This window comes from Musa acuminata, chromosome BXJ1-5, assembly GCF_036884655.1.
Source record: "Musa acuminata AAA Group cultivar baxijiao chromosome BXJ1-5, Cavendish_Baxijiao_AAA, whole genome shotgun sequence".
NCBI lineage: Eukaryota > Viridiplantae > Streptophyta > Magnoliopsida > Zingiberales > Musaceae > Musa > Musa acuminata.
The window spans coordinates 8966125-8984213 of NC_088331.1; the positions used below are offsets into that span (position 1 = coordinate 8966125).

The window sequence follows — 18089 nt, forward strand, 5'->3', positions numbered from 1 at the left end:
ATACAAAGTGATTACCCCTCACATAAATGAAGTTTGCCCGTCTAGGAAGTACATCTAGAGAGCAAGGAACACAAAGTGATGAGTTAGATCCAACGACATCCTTGTATGTGCCTACTGGGCATTCCTGAAATATGTTCACATAACCATCTGTGTTCAACCATATGACATAAACAATGAACAACTTCAGCTATGTAAAATACGCACTAGCAATGTTCACCAACTTGATTGGGGCAAATATAGTCATTAGAAGAAATACAAGTGAATGACATAAGAAGGAACAATATCCTTGGGAAAAATAAGATTCCATGCAGATACTAGCTTTGATTTGTTTGTCAGATGTCATCATATTCGCACTGTTCTATAGGATAACATTCTCCAGTTGCCAAACCTGATTCCAAGTGCCTCTGAGATCTCAATTCAACCAGGGACCACTCTTAAGATATCTGTTAGATCCCTTTGAACAAGCATTTAACACTTTGCCTTTGTGCACAGACATATTTAATGTTAATGATAATCCTCCAAGCACCAAAATTATATAATAGATGAATATAGAATGTACGAAAATGGAAGGATATAAGAGCTCTACCATCAACTGCAGCACAAAATTCAAGAATTCTGATGGATATAAAGTACATATTTTACTTAGTCTTGTAAGATAACTTTAATTTAAGGGCCCTATTCCCAACTCTTTAAGGCCAGCTACATGGATCCTTATCCTCAACAAGTAACAGGCTAAACAGAAAGAAAAACCAAATCAACATAAAAACAGAGATTTTAATAATTAAAAGACAGTTTGAACTTGAACAGTTAAGTGCATGGTACCACAATTTAGATATTATGAGTAATTACTGACAGAAAGTAACAAAAACTGGCTACTTAAGTGAACATACAGTGCAGAATGTGCCATAGAGCCCCTTGGGACACTTCTTTCCTGTGATAGTTCCTTCTTCCCCATGATATCCACCATTGCTTCCGGTTCCTCCACTGTGATAAATAAAAATCTTTAAAACTCAAATAATCTAATTCTAGGGCCATAACAACATATTATGAAGAATTGAGGACAATATTTAACTACAAAACATAATATGAGGACTTAATGCACCAAGCAGAAAATTACAGTACGTTATAACGGAAGTAAAAACAATACATGTAACTGAATGATTCAACCACAATGTCTTAAGTGTATGACCTTGTCCTATATGCCTAAAACCAATGTTCGCTATTTTGCCCGGACCAGTACGAAACGGACGGCAAGTACTGGTCTGAGCGCTGATCAGTACACAGACCCACCCCGGTCCAATCCACCGTATAAAAGGGAAGGGGAAACCCTGGTTTCCCAAATCTCACAAGCATCGCCTCCACCTCCACCTCCGCCTCAGCATGGCTCAAGAGCATCACCTTCGATGCTGTGATTGACAGTGACCTCCGCTTGCCTCAACCTCACTGCACTGCCACATCTCAAGTAAGGTCTTCTCCTCTTCCTCTTTCCTCCTCCCTCCTCCGCTGCTTCCTCTTCTTCCCTCTTTCTTCCTTCTTCCTCTGCTATCCCTTCCTCTTCTCCTTTATTATTCCTCTCAGAAACATTGGTACTTACCAGTGTACCATGTGTCAGTACACCAGTACATGTCGTGCCGCCGGCCGACTGGCACGCCGACTCTGACCGGTAAGGCAAACCTTGCCAAAAACCACATTTAGAAGTGTGAGGGACTATGAGATCTATAGGCACCAACATTGAAGTTGTAATTGTCTAAAATATTTCAGACACAATTCTCATGTTATGTGGATGAACTCAGGTTTCCTACCCAAGCAACACTCTAGATCTGGAATTAGCTACATCAAAACAAGCGATCGACTTGTATTAGTCATTATCGACTCTTCTGAACCCTTACCGGCATACAACAATCAACATCAGTTCGAGTAATCTTGAAATATTCCATTGAACTGGTATGTAAACCATTCATGCCAAGCCACACAATCTGGTATGTAAATCCATGGCCTAGTCTACACAGGCTACCATCTATACATCATTGGTGAAACATTCTACAAATGCTCATTTGGCACAACAAAAGGTTCTTGTCAGTCACATAAGCTGCTGCTAAACTTCCTAGTTGCCTATAATTAGGACCATTTTAATGACAAAAAATGAAATCACCCGTTCATAAGGTTTCATCATTGACAATTCTAATGGTGGTTCAGAAATAAGTAATTTATTTGTATACCAAACTAATATTCATAACCAAGAATTTTGAACCAACATATGAATAGCATCAATAATTTTGCAAATATCTACAGATGTAATATCCAATTAAGTAATTAATTGTGATAAAAATGCAACAAATCATACGAAATGTGTTTTTTTACACAAATTAAAAGAAGCCATACCTTGACATGATTGTACCATTTACAGAAGCAATCTGAACATATTCGTCTCCTGTAGCAATATTTGACCAATCAAAGTGTATTCTTCCACCGCCTCCACCACCACCACCAACTGGGCCACCAGTACCACCAGCTACTGACAATGATGAATTCTCCTCAAGTATAAGAGCTTGAAGGAAAAGAAGTATTGTACCACCAGAACCACCACCAACACCACCCATCAAACTTCCGTTATAGTTTCTTGATGATTGCAGATGGCTTTGGCCATCTGCCTTCAAAGAACCATAAATCTCTAATGTAGAAAGCGGCCACTTGATGGAACCCATAACTAGGACAAAGAAATGATATATTGGTCATGAAAGGTCAAAAATAGAAGAGAAAGCAATAAATTAATCCCTCTGAAGATTAAATTACATCTAGCAAAATAAGTATAATTTATGTTGTTATCAATTAATAAAATATTATTGTGAGGATTTTTACATCCATGTTGTGCATGAATATCAATTAATAAAAGATGAATTGGACTGGACATAGGTGAATAGAAACTGTGGGATTACTTTCAGTGAAGAACTACAATTTAAACGGAGACTAACAAATACAACGAAATTGTATTTTCCATATTAGATTTTGCAGGAAGCAAGTTATAGCAGCAACTTAAGAAGAAAAAGAAAGGAGCTTGTGAAGTTTCACCATCAGAAAATAACTACTGACAATGAAATAGTAAAATTAAGCAGTACTCTTCAGTGGGCACGCACAGTTTGGTTTGGTTCATTTTGAAAAATATTTCCAACCTGAACAAACCTGTTCTGACTGCAAAATTTTAGAATGAGTCCAACCAACCTATATAACAAAACAAATTGAAAGTGCTCAGTTTAGATCAGTCTTTAATCACTTCAAAAATATACTACAAGTTGAAGATATATATATATATATATTTATATCAATAATTTACATTAACATGTTAGACTCTCAATATATATTTGTTTACGATTTTTTATATGCTAAATATAATTCAATATATGCATATGAGAAACCTGTTCTAATATAATTTACATTAGCATGTTAGAAAAATATTTCCAACCTGAACAAACCTGTTCTGACTACAAAATTTTAGAATGAGCCCAACAAATCTATGTAACAAAACAAATTGAAACTGCTCAGTTTAGATCAGTCTTTAATCACTTCAAAAATAAATTACAAGTTGAAGATATATATATATATATGTATATATATATATATATATATATATATATATTTATGTATATATGTATATATGTATATATGTATATATATGTATATATACATATATATATATATACACATATATATATATACATATATATATATATCAATAATTTGTATTAAAATGTTAGACTCACAAGATATATTTGTTTATGATTTTTTATATGTTAAATATAATTCAATATATGCATATAAGAATGAAACACATTAGTTCTATGTTTGTTTACATATATGACTATAATTAACAGGGTTCAGTTCAGTAAGTACATTTTTAGACCCCTACTAAGCCAAACAAAGGTCGTTCAGTTGTTCAGTCTCCAACCTCCATAATACTGAACTGATCAATATTAACTGAAATAAACAACCAAACCTAACCAAATTGAAACCACTGATTCAGTTCAATTCCTTAATTTGGCTGGTTAATTTGGGTACAGTGATCTTTAAGTCTAACTTAAATAATGATTTAACTCCAAAAATAGTTCCACAGATCTGGCAAAAATTTTCATTTGTCCAAAAAATAGAGAAGCCAAGTACATAAAGATTTTGCTAATGCCGAGAGATAATGCTTTGTTGCCTGAGCCCTGCAGGAAGAGAAATTCTTTTCATGACATAATGCTGATCGATAAAGTAGCAATGGAGCATCCCTTACAATTGCACTTAACTTCTAAACTTTCATTTTAGTTTATTACTGATAATAAAGAGGTCTCAAGTATATAACACATTTACTTTTGTAATTGATATCCCAGCACTCAAATGTTTGTTGTGCAAAAACATCCTACCCATCCAATTTGATTAGATCAATCAGGCTTAGATTGTTCACAACTCCATTCAAACTTTTTTTTTTCTTTCTAAGTTCAATATTCCAGTGATATAAGATAAATTGCTCGTGAATGTTGCAAGTCGTCGCAACTTGCTTTCCAAGGAAAAGGACACATAGGAGCCCACAAGGGACACTAGTTTCCATAGGATAACTTAGGGCTTGGAGATGCTAGAGATCACCAATGTCTCGCTGCCTGATCTCGCTGAACATTCATCCATACATCAAGAAGGCAGACAGCTAACGTTGGAGAGGAAGCTGGTAGTCAAACGTTGGAGAGGTACTTGATTTCTTTTTTCTTCAACAATTTCTGATGTCAAACTTGGTCTTTTCTTTCTTGCACCAAATTGGACTATACCAGTTATAGAGCAATATATTGAACTAATATTCAAAACCTTGATATGAATAACATCCAACAAATTTGTAATAAAAAGATAACGCACCTATCATTCCTCCACCAGCAACATTTTCTAGTGACTCACTGGAGCCACTGCTCCCACTTCCTAACTCACAAGGAAGATCAGCATCCCCATATTTTCGACCACCATCAATTAGCAAGCCATTATAAAATCCTGAGCCACCCCTCCCACCATGCCCAGCACCACCACCAGCACCATATTTTAGAAACTTCCCTTTTCCAATGCCCTCTTTGCAACCTGGAAAAGGATATAATGAAGTGATATGAAAAAAGTATAGAATTTTTATTCCAGTTTCACCATATATTACAAATCATTTAATAGATAAAACAATTTCCTAAACATTGACAACGATACTTTGACCACATATTGAAAAGAAAAAAAGCTACATCACCTAACTCAGAGGCACTTATTATGCCATCTGCATCAATTGCGACTGTCCTTGCTCGATGAATGTGAATGATGCTACCTCGGATTATACCACTGATAGTAAGGTCCTCAACACGGCAGATCTAGGAAATGGCATGCCATAGAAAATTATAATGATGACACATAATTAACTTAAAACTGAACACAACAAAGAAACATGAAGCAATAAAAGCACACAGTCAACCACCACAAAAATTGACAAGGGCACATAAATAATACCTAAAATAATGGTGGATCTACAGTAAATGGAGACAAAAATTGGCATAACATGTGAAGAATTCATTGATGATCATAAAACATTAAAGTTCTTTAGTGAGGATGCAATCTTTCAACAAAGGAAAGTATATTAAGTATTAACAACATTCACTTATAAAAGTTCGTAAAAGTTACAAGCTCAAAACAAAAGCCCACTAGAAATTGCTACTTAATTTTAACAAATTCCTCATATAACATTTCCTTCCTGAAGATCACCTTGTACATATATGTAACAACATATGCAATCCAGCTTACGTGTAAAAAATTTACGAGAAATCTTGCCTGTATAAAAAGGTTTAACAACTAAAGCCTTACGATTGAAAACAAAGAGGCCTAAGTTATCAAAGGTGGCTATGGAGGTGCCTAATATGCCGTACCATTTAGTTCCACCTTCCAACAGTCACTTGATAAGTATCTTGACAACTGATGCTGCACTTGAGCTAAAATTATTGGGCAAATTTACCAAATAATTGTCATGCCAGTTTTATGCATGACACATGGGGGTGTGTCCATGTATTATACCAGGATATAAGCCATGCACATACATGTTAAGTTGACTGGTCTGACTCAAATCAGTTAACACAATGCATTATGGCATGACACATGAAAACAAAATTTATAATGCCAATTTAAAGCCACCACATGCTTCGCATGCAACCAAGGAACTCAAGCATTTACGTTAACTACTTAGATACTCATCACTGCATCAGGCTATTTTACCTTTTTGAAGAGACCACCTATCAAAGGCGTCTGCTAGTCTTTTCCCACCGAGTCTACCCGAAAAGAACTCACTAATAAATCATCTAAACCAGCAGCAACCCTTGCCAACTTTACTTCTTTGGTATTCCTGTCTTACCCTATTATTACCTTCTATGAGGACCTACTGTCTGACATGCTCCCTTAATTCACTCCTACCACCCTCTAGTTCCTCACACCTATTCATGCAATACAACCCACTCTTGTTGTCTCTTGTTCCTCTTTCCTCTCTTCCTTCATTACAAAACAATACTCTATCTTTTCCTTTTTACTTTTATTTTTCCATCATACTTTTTCTTCCATCTCCAATAATGCGACTCTTGAGTAGACCCTTTTTTTTGGCCCTTGTTCTTTTTTGAGGTTTTTCACTTGATTGTTCCATTTGCCCTTTTATACTAATGTCTTTTCCCTTTATTTTCCTATTGTGTATTTGACATTTTTAATCATTTTTCTATTTGCATTTGCAAATGATTTCTAAATGAGGATTCTCCTAAGTTGAATGTCAATTCTCTGTTGATTCTTGCTAAGATAAAACAGATAACTATGAACTAACTATTAAAATTTTAGGATTCCTTTCAATAATTGACTAATTTCTAGAGTTGGTTTAGTAATTTTCGAGATCACAAGATTCCTAACTAAAAGGAGTCTAAAGTTACACAGGTGTCTACCTAATAGCTTATAAACAACCTACAAAGTTGCAGGTCTTCGTACCATGTCTCTGACCACCTTTACAAACTTGGAGAAAAGAAAACGACATGAGCTTCAATTTATCTGCTTGCTGTGGAATTTCTGTAGCTGATTTAATATCATGTTATACATACAATACTATAAATTGAAACATTTACATTGAAGTAAAAGAGTCTGTAAGGAGGATAGTTTGCAGTAAGAATGGAGAATATATAGCAAGCAAGTTCTGACCAACATCTTACTTGCAATGTAAAAGATAGAGAATCATTCACATGGCAATCATCAGGAGGCATGAGTAATTCTTTTGGACATGTTTGACTCTCACAGAGAGATTGAGTAGCCCTGATAAAGATACACATCAGTTGGGCATTGGTTTGCAAGACTTGTCAAAGCTTTCTTATTTATTGATGATGAACATCATTTCAACTTACAAACTGCTTCCAATATTTTCATCCAATGGAGCCTGTAGTAATGAACCTGGCCCAACCTGCTTATAGAAAAAGCCCATGATGATTAACAAAACTAAAACATGAGAATAGGGCATGCAATGCTGCAGATAACACCTTGTCCCAGGAAAAAAAAGGTTAAGAAAATAGAATGATATACAGAAGGCCACTAATGCATGTTAACAGTTGGAAACGATAGTGGTCAAAGAACAACAGTAGTTCAGAACAAGCACTATTCCATTCCATGTGCTTCAGTCCTGACACTCATTATTTCCCAATCAAATTTGTGGTTAGTAACAAATGGTAGCAGAAGCATGACCAAACTCTTCCTAAAGTCATTGCTTATTTCCTTACTCTCCTTTGTCAAATCCTTAACACATTAAGCATTCTTCCTGATTTTAGATTATTATGAAAACCAACCATCAGAGCATAATTATGATTAATTAAAAACAGCATGACCAAGTGACAAATTATACTTCTATGAAACATGAACAAAATGGGACTTGGAAGTTGGAACAACATGATACAGGCACAAAAACTAAGTAAATCATATAAATGTATGCCAAGGATATGTCATATGTACCATTTAAATATTAAAATTGTTACAATTTACACACTCTATGATTGTCACACATGAAATTTATATGGTTTGCAAGTATTCACAAAAGATACTTCATAGTTCATAGTTCATACCATATGCAAATTAGAAAGTTAAAAATATTGATATTACATACATATTGACAGCATTCAATGATGTCTTGAAGCCTTATATATATGATATAAGTGACATTCATATGTACAATAAATCAGCATGAATATATACAAATGATCTGGGTCCTAATATTTTTGAAGTACCTAAGATGTGTCCAATAATTCTGACATGTGTCTGATAATTTTGACATGTGCCAATGACCAGCACAATCACGACGCGGGCACACACATTCCTAAGTGTCCATGCTTTATAACTACTTTCAAATCCTTGCCCTTTCTGAAGGAAAAGGTACTTTATGTCTGGGGCAGCCACCTTTTGTAAAGTTTTGCCCCTTGTCGTAAATAACTAAATTAAACATGGGAGCCAAAAGGAGAACTGTGTAAACATCATTTTATAAGATACAAATCTGTCCATTGTCCAAAAGGCATAAAAACCCACATAAATAAATGTTTATTCTTTGGCATTTTAGTATTTGTATGTGCATGCTTGAAACACCCAGCACTCTAGTCACATAATTCGACTGATTAAAGTTCCCTAACCATTACTGATTTGTATGTCTCATCCCATCATGGGAAGAGCACTGATATCCAGACCAATCAGGCTAACAGTGTCAAAGACCAGTCAGAAAATATGTTTCTAATTTATTGCATATTAACTTTTCAAACAGCGTTTTGTTAAATTGACTATTATATTGATTCCACATTCCTCACTACCCCTTTAGGAAAGATATAATAGAACAATTAGAACATGAAAGAGGTGTATTGATGCATGAAAACAGGGCATTAATTCCCTCATTCTTATGCATAACTCATCCTCTATTTTGCCTCAGTGCCTATATTTTGCACAGCCCATCTTTTGTCCAGCCACCAGAACAAATTTCTTCAATCTTCCCCGACCACCACCGCAGTTCGTACACAAAGATTAAAAGAAGGATAACAGAGAAATATAAATGTTTCTCTGATTTCTCATTTAGGTATTCTACCCATTAGATTCATAATCTTGATCAGCAGAAAGTGAATCATAGGCACTTAAATACCTGCATGGAGATGATGCATAATATCGATGGACAGCCATATTGATGTTGTTCAGGTTGTCCCAATGCGCCCTTGGCAGTGTGATTGGCTTCAACCAGTCATCAAGGGGCTAGTGTTTTATCATGCCAAATGTTATCAACAACATAGAGCAGGCCATCACAAAGACAAACCTAAGTATTTTTTGACCATTTCATCAAACAAAAAATATTCAAGGAACTTCTAAAACCTGAAAATAGAGGACTGCCCTCCTATGCCATGTACAAAGTTACTAGCTTCTGTAAGGTTAATTAAACATTTAGCACTTTGTTTGATTTCTAGTTACAAGAAGTACAATAAAATAACACGACAATAGTAAATTAGACTGGACAGGCTTCACTAAATTGCATGGGCCTAACAAATGCAATCATTGCCTTTTTTTCACTCAAGCAGTGCTGTACCAAAATTACATCAACATAACACATGTATGCATGCCACAGGAATCCTTCAAAAAAAGTCTTGCTCAACTCTGACGTAAATGAGCCAAGCCATTAATGAAATCAGAACTAAAGATTCAAAGCCAGAATTAGGATGACAACTGAGCCAAGCTCTCAATGGAAAGCTTGAGCTTGGATCCCTTCCAAGCTTGACAACAAGTGCATCAAACATAAACCAATTATTGGATCTAAAAGAGACAAATGGCAGCTCTTTTGCTGAGAATTGTTTGCCTCAATTATAAGCCTGTCAAGGTTGCAAATTTGATTTCATAGTTAGTTAGAATTTGCACCTTGCCACAGCCTACAAGCATTAAAGGCAAGGTTTGACGTACCAAAGCATACCGCTCGATATAGGCGGTACATACTGATCCAACATAGGATCAGTATATCGGTACACCCCAGTGTACCAAGTGTTGGTACACTCGGTACAGTTCGATATTTACCGTACCAATAGCTAGTCAGTACACTAGTACGGACCGGTAATACGAACCATGATTAAAGGTACAATCATAAAGGACCATAACCTTTCAAAAGTATATAAAAATAATGCTACTCACAGGTAAGTTACCCTTAAATGTTAAAAAAAGCAAAAAATTAACAAAAAAAACTTACTTCAATGTTATAAAATAATGATAGGAAAAGTCTCTGAGCTTTAATTCCATCACCATGTCCAGATAATTTGAGAAGCCCTTGACCATAAACACCCAAGTCGGCATTTGAGGATATGACAGAATTATGCTGCCACAGATATTTATCATTTAGTATGAAAAAATGAAACAGAATGCCAACTTACGGTTAGTAACATTTAAACAAGATATTCTAGTTAGCTTACCCTGAGAACAACTAAATTTCTAGCTTCAAGCATGGACGTACTAACATCATTATTGCCACCACCATCTATCTGGATTCTGGAGTCCCACATAAGCAGCATTTTAACATACATTCTAAACGCTCCATAGACCTTCAAGAAGAAAATGGAACATACTCCACTGTGTGAGTATTAATTTCTGGCACCTTCTCATTGTAATTCAGATAAATTTTTTCCTCAGAAATGAAAGTTACATCATACATGTGTGGTAAACAAAATAAATCTGACCAAGCAATTAAAGCCAGTGATTTAGCAAAGATGATCTGGTAACAGCCATAACAAAACTTCTGCTTCCTTAAAATAATGATTGCTCATGAATTAAAAAAGTGGCAATATCTTTCACATAATTGAACATATGCAAAATTTTCTTTAAGCTTTTCCCTTCAGACTCTTCTCAATTATTCCTTAAATTTTTTGTTGCCACTATTCCTATTTGATCTTCATATATCCTCCTCTAATGGAGATCTAATAAATACGAAATAGATAGCCACATACAAAGCAACAATAGATGAATAAAGATTGCACATGTATTATACATCAGATTTGCTACAATTAAAAATGTTGCTAGTAAAATTACATGCCTTTATAACAGAATCACTCATGAGAAGCTCCTCTGCAACCAGTTCAAATTCTGAAACTGGATAGTCAGATAATCCAAAGCAGATGCTGCCCCCATCGATTAGCTTAATTTGGCCTCTCACCTTTCACAACCAAAAAAAACAATAGCATTACTAGCTACATATCTTGTCCAATATCCAATTTATCAGCAAAAAACATAGAAAAAGACAAAAATATTAAAATATATATATCTGTATGTGTTATTATTAGCATTAAGGCATGAGATATAGTAGTACAGATGAAAAAAACCTTAATTGAAGACTGATGTATATTCCGTGGAATAGGAAAAACAGGTTAATCTAGAAACATAAAGCATGCAATTCATAAGATAGGCAAGAATAAAATTTATAGGAATAAAGAATATGTAAAGCTTCTATCTATCTAATAGATTTATACAATAGTAAAAATGTCATCAAATTTGTCAGTTTCTGTACAAGACTTATGTAATAAAACTTGCCCAACTAGAGAGCATATTGTCACGACCCGGGTCTGATGAGTTAACTGGCCAATAACTCCATTTTGGTCCTCAACGGCGGACCAAAATGTTTAAGCGGGAGGTAACGTAGTACACTCATCAGGCCCTTATAAGCTAATCATACGCATTCCCCACTTCCAATGTGGGACTAATGGGATATTACACATATAGTGCATAAAATCCTAGAATATAGAACTCTTCAGAGTAAAGAGCATAATCTTCTTTGTATAAATCAGGTACATGGCTAAAACTAGGCAATTAAATAAATAGAAATCAAAGAAAATAACTTTAAGTACCAATTAAACTTATATATTCATAATTACATCCATGATAGCAAGCATTACAGATTGATTTGTTTAGGATAAGTTATCCTCGATAACTATCCCTAAGATTAAAAAAAAATTATAATAACACATTCAGTCATCATGACAAGAGGAAGTTGACATATTGCTGTCTGATTAGCAGGTAAATTGGGCGACCATCATAAATACTGAAATCAACCCCCATGGAAGAGTTAACAGTACATAAAAGAAAAAAAAAACCTTAAGTTCATGAATAGTTAACAGTACAAAATAACACATTTTAATTGGAAATAGAAGATTTTAATACATAATTGATAAGGAAGAGCACAAGAACAAGCTTGTTAATTAGAAGAGCGAATTAAGACATTTTTAGTTGTAAGGCCATGGTTTATGGATTAGAGTGTTTGGCAATTTGGAAAGCAACGAATACAAAAAAATTATTATAGCCAAGCTGAGAATGTTGAAATCAACATGCAAGTTTACCAGAAAAGATAGAATAAGAAATATTTTTAGTCCAAAAAATTAGGTGTAACTCTCACAAAGGATGAAATGTCAGCGAACCATTTAAATGGTAGACATGTTCAAAAGAGACATATAGACACCCCAATTAAATGAGGAAAGTTATTTAGGATTACTATGCAATATAAAGTAGAGGAAGACCTAAGAAAACTTTCCTAAAAAATGAATATTCGACTACTCTTGATTTAACAAGGGACATTGCACTGCACAGAAAAGATCCATGTAAATGTCAATGTCCGTGGGACATCATGTGTTGCTGGAACTTCATATGTTGGCTATAGTGAAACAAGGAATTCTTTTTTCTGAAACATACAGACTTGCAGGACATAATGCATCCTATTCAGACTACCCGTTTGATGCTCAGCATGATATTATGAACTCACATTATAAACATATGGTACTTAGCCTTGTGGCAGAAATGCACTACAGGTCACAGAAGCCACTCTCAGAATTTGCATGTGTCCTCTCTCCCTCTTCTCAAGAATTTTCTTTAGACTCTCCATTTACTTCCACAGCTGTGTCTTGCCTTTTTCTTTTTTATGCATAGACTACTGGAAATGCCTTTTCCATGTAAGCACCACAATAAGGTGGTCATCCATGAATCATCTCGAAGCATCCCTATTGTTGTGAACTAGCAATAGTTCAAAACATGTTACCAGCATTCTCTATATTTGACGACTCAAATCATAACATGCTAATGAGAGAGTTAAACAATTGATGAGATTTTGTAATAGCTGAAAGGAAAAACAATGGAATTCTGACAGAAAACATGATAACAAAAACAAAATTGTGGTTGATGGCACAAAGCTCCGTCCAGGATATTTGATACTCAAAACACACAGAGTTTTCAATAGCATTCGATGATAAGATAGCATCTATTATTTCCAGTTCAAATTAATTAGATCTTACCATCACACATTAATTTGGATAAACAAAAAATTAAGAAGACAAGCAAATTGAGTCTTTTTAATAAAAAATAAAGCATGCTAGTTAAACTCATCCTCGCTCACCATAGCTAATAAAATTCTTGGAAGGCCACCAAGTCATCAATGACTAATAAAGTTCAATCAGACAATGGAGAATTTAACAAGAAATAAACAAATTTAAATTAAAGTGACATATGTAAGAGTGAAACAGATGAACAATAAAGATACATAAGACATGCATAATCCAACAATAAGACATGCATAAGAAATGGTCTAGCAAAATGATAATATGTGAAAGAGGAATATAACCTGTACTCTCGTCCAAAGCAATGGAACCAAAGCTTTTGCATTGCACTCGACAAAAACATTGGACCAAAGTATAGTCATCGGAAAATCAAGGAGTGGAGTCTCAGTACGTGTTGTAAAGTTGTCATTGCTGACCCTAAGACTTTGTAATGTATTATCATAAATTGTGCCCGCTGCACCAGCATTCTCAGGACAGCCAATACTCCAACCCCCTATTACAACAAGTAAATTATTTGTGACAAATAAAGATTTCTGGAAAAACATGAAAATCTATGCAACATCATGAAAAAGATTATAAGAAGAAACCAATTTCATTATTAGCAAGAAGCCAACAATTACACAATTTTATAATTCTTTGTGACAAATAAAGATTTCTGGACAAAAAAGAAACCATAAAAGAGATAAGTTAAACACGTACGTAGCGTGCTACACAAGCATGACCTGTGCCTATCTCAACCTTTTAAAAGCCCATCGAAGAGATGATAGAAATTTTACTGATATAGTAATACAGTAGCTGACAACCAGGCCATAAGAATTCCTTGTGCTAGCAGCACCAACCATAACACAAATATCCATGCTCTTCCAGTGCTTTTACAGGCCAGTCAGTGTACCATTCAAATGACAGCACAGTTCAGCATATGCAGCATGTAAAATGCCGAAGCGACATCAGCATGCCCCAGTACCATAGCATAGAATACAATGGGCAATCCCATATAAAGACCACCAATATGACTAAACAGAGGGCCTTAAAAATCATCATCAATTCTACTAATTGACCAAAAAATGAATGAACACAACTTGACAATAAAGCAAGATGCACCATGTTTTTTAGTTACCAATTTTAGGTATAATAAGAAACTAAGAGTGTCAAGAGAAAAATAAAATAAAAGCTCTAGATGAGGAAAGTGTGATGAATATATATATATATATATATATATATATATATATATATATATATATATATATATATATATATATATATATATAGACACACACACACACATATATATATATATACACATATATACATATATATACACATATATACATATATATATACATATATATATGCACGCACACACACACACACCAATAATAATAATGTCACAGTATCCAAAATAATTGGATATAAGATAGAATATATGAACAAAACAATAGCAAGCTGTAATGTCACCAACTCTTTGGAGTCAGCATTTTCCCACTGTTGAGGTTTGAATAAGCCAATATCTTAGTTAAATCAAGAGCATTCAGATCGAGATATATATATATATATATATATTATTTATTTACTTATGTGTGTGTGTTTATTCAAAATAGAGGAGAAACTAAACACTTTTATAATTATAAGATCAAGAACAAATGCATCAAAAACCCCAATACAGATATACTGGTAAGGGAATCTTAACAATGTTATCAAGCCTACTAGAAGAATAAAAAAACCTTATTCAATCTTATTCATGTTTACTAGAAAGATATTAAATCAATGAAAATATTAAGGTAATTTTGTCAGCTATTAGTAAGACAAAGCACAACAAAATAGCTTGTAAAAACAGCTTGTAAAAACAGCTAGACATATGAAAACAATCCATCGCACATCATTGATAACAATTGGTGGTTCATACTCCAGTTAACAATCACATACACAATACTCCAGCTAACTATCGCAGGTCATATTTTCCAAGGCAACTAAAAGAGATCTAAGTATCTATTTAGCTCAACAACAACATAAAAAGAAGGGGTGGAACACAGTATTTTCAGTGAAAGGAGGTCAAAATATTTGTCTGGCATTTTAGCATCTTTAGAACCGGTACCGATAATTTCCATGTTTTTTAGACAACCAAAAAAGAGCTAGATAATCTTGTTGCCAAAAGGCAACTAATAATCCTTTATTTTGATCAAATATACATAAAGTAGAACAAGTTGAACCTGCATTATACTAGTGATCACATTATTTATGAAAAAACATCTGTGATTCTGAATAAGAACCAACACTTAGGAATCTGAGACATGAAGTACTACAAACCATGAGCTGTGATCTTAACGTCTTGTATGCTGTAACACTCCAGAGAGATTCGCCCACCACCACCGCCACCCCATCCACTCCCACCAGCAGCACTGATCACGCCACTTCCCTTCCTAAGTATTCAATATAGAAAGATGTGATGAGGACAAATTTAGCAAATACTAACTTAAAATATAGAAATTTTTGTCAATAAGCAAGTGAACCTTTTTTTTTAATCATGGAAATAATAATTAAGTTGAAGATGCAGATAAGTGAATATGTGGTACATCAGTGTGCCACTACGAGAGGTCACACAACAACAACAGCCATTTCAAAAAGTATACAAAACCACACATATCTATAGATTAACCTCAAAGATTGAACGTTTCACATGAAGGAAGCACAAACATAATCTGAGAACAGCTCAACATTTTGACATGCATGACTTTCTGGATCTTAAGTGGCCTAGGAGAATACTTTTTACACAAACTCTCAAATATGTTCTCTAATCTCAAAATAACAGGTGCAGGCAAAAATGATCTCTAGAGCCATCTAGAATAAACACATATATCAGTACAATTAAGAAACAGAAACCCAGGTGACTTGTAGAACTCGCTTGGCATAATTCATCAAGTGATAAACAAAATGATAAACTTTTAAAGAACTGATACCAACATTCCACCAAACAAGAAGCCTTGTAGTCTAAACAAAATCATCATCAAATACCAACAGCTCCCTGGTTCTCAGACAAAGAAACACAAGTATTTCAGAACCAACTTGACTGTTAAAGATAACAAATTAATTATCATGCCAAACCATAAGTTTGCATGTTTACAGAGTGCCATTTGACTATTGTCCTTATATTTATAAAGGCAGTACTCACCCCTCTCCAAGGAGAACTGTTTTTCTTATCATCCATGTATTCCCAATATCTAATTTAAAATTTTTCTGACAAACATTGTTCAATACTTTCTAAACAATCAGATTAGAACTCTTTAAATACAACAGTAGAACCAAAAGTCCATCTTATTACTTATAATACATATCTTTTTGCCTCAATCAGCACAACGAAAGGCCTACTTTGTTGATAAAAGAAAGTATTCTATTGAATTTGAATCTATATCCTTTTTGCTTCCACCTGGCAGCACCTCGAACTTGTATGATAACTTTATGGTATTAAAATTAATGAGAAGGTACTACTACTGGCATTATCATTAATAATGAACTTCCAAGGCCTCCTGGAATGCTATCCAGGAATATGCCAGGTCCCTTTATTGGATGTTGTCCAAAATCTTCTAAGCCATCAGAATCATCGAAGGACCTCTCATTTATGTGTTAGTCATGTTTTGAGCATTTCATAATTTTTCAAATTTAAAGATGTAAACCAAAAACAATCACTGTTTGACAGGAAAAGATACAGCTGTGGCATTTGTTATAAGCTTTGCTAGACAATATTACAGCTGTGGCATTTGTTATAAGCTGTGGCAGCTGTGGAAAAGATACAGCTGTGGCATTTGTTATAAATTCAACTTATCCTTCTTATAAATTAAAAAAAACACTACAATAGTTTTTTACTCTGAGAGGTGCTGGGAATAAATAATTTAGTATGGACAATATTACAGATATAAAGACCATCTATAAAAGTTAGCTTCAAATAAAAAGACCAAAAGCCAATGAGTTTTCTGAAACGAACTTCTGGTTCAACATAATAATCTACTACCTGTATGAAATTTATGAACAACATGACAGCTAGCAGATTTTTTGTTTTAACAATTATCTTTGAAGGAAACTAGACCCTACCCTTCAAAATATTCCAAAATGACTTCTGAGGAGCAAATGGCATACCAAAAATAAAAACTAAGCACATTGCTATGACTTCTGAGGAGGAGATAAAGGAAATAAATTACTAAACCAAGCAAGAAATATCCAGTGAACATTATGGCCTTAAATATGTAACCTAATTTGTCCATGTTAATTACATGCAGTCCATTTCTCTTCCTAGGAGACAAATAATTAGCCAGAAGAGACACGAGCTATGAAGCCATGTATAGAAATTTTTTTGAAAAGAAATGGCTTTCAATTAAAGGCAAGAATTAAATAGTGGTGCACCACAATCCTTCCCTATGTATCAAAGTTAAGCCTGGACTAAACCTTCTAACCACACAATCATTTAATCAAAACTCAAAAGACAATCAGTAAAGGAAAAGAAATTAATTGATATATTTCCCACAGGTATAACCAACAGATACCCTTAGCACAGCAATTTAAAACTTTGGACACATCTCAGCTTTAGCATAATAACAATTTTAATTTCATAACATAGTACAGTTTCTTTATAAAACAGCAGATGTTACATATTAAAAATTGTTTTGACATACTGAGTTGAAATAAATGGAACTAATAACTGTGGACATTCATTAGAGGTTT

At 34.2% G+C, this 18089-nt stretch overlaps 1 protein-coding gene across 2 annotated transcripts in view; it reads right to left on the bottom strand.

Annotated features, from left to right (window-relative positions):
• The window catches only part of LOC135583204 (uncharacterized), a 31324-nt gene that overhangs the window by 8481 nt on the left and 4754 nt on the right, over positions 1–18089 (bottom strand). For both annotated transcript variants that reach the window (XM_065182766.1, XM_065182767.1), the window contains 12 exons: positions 15684–15796; positions 13664–13872; positions 11096–11215; positions 10479–10607; positions 10259–10384; positions 7413–7468; positions 7224–7323; positions 5249–5366; positions 4882–5094; positions 2383–2707; positions 891–984; positions 16–124 (listed from right to left, as the gene is read on the bottom strand). In XM_065182766.1, coding sequence (XP_065038838.1) covers positions 16–124; positions 891–984; positions 2383–2707; positions 4882–5094; positions 5249–5366; positions 7224–7323; positions 7413–7468; positions 10259–10384; positions 10479–10607; positions 11096–11215; positions 13664–13872; positions 15684–15796 — 1712 coding nt within the window. The remainder of the gene's footprint in view (positions 1–15; positions 125–890; positions 985–2382; positions 2708–4881; positions 5095–5248; positions 5367–7223; positions 7324–7412; positions 7469–10258; positions 10385–10478; positions 10608–11095; positions 11216–13663; positions 13873–15683; positions 15797–18089) is intronic.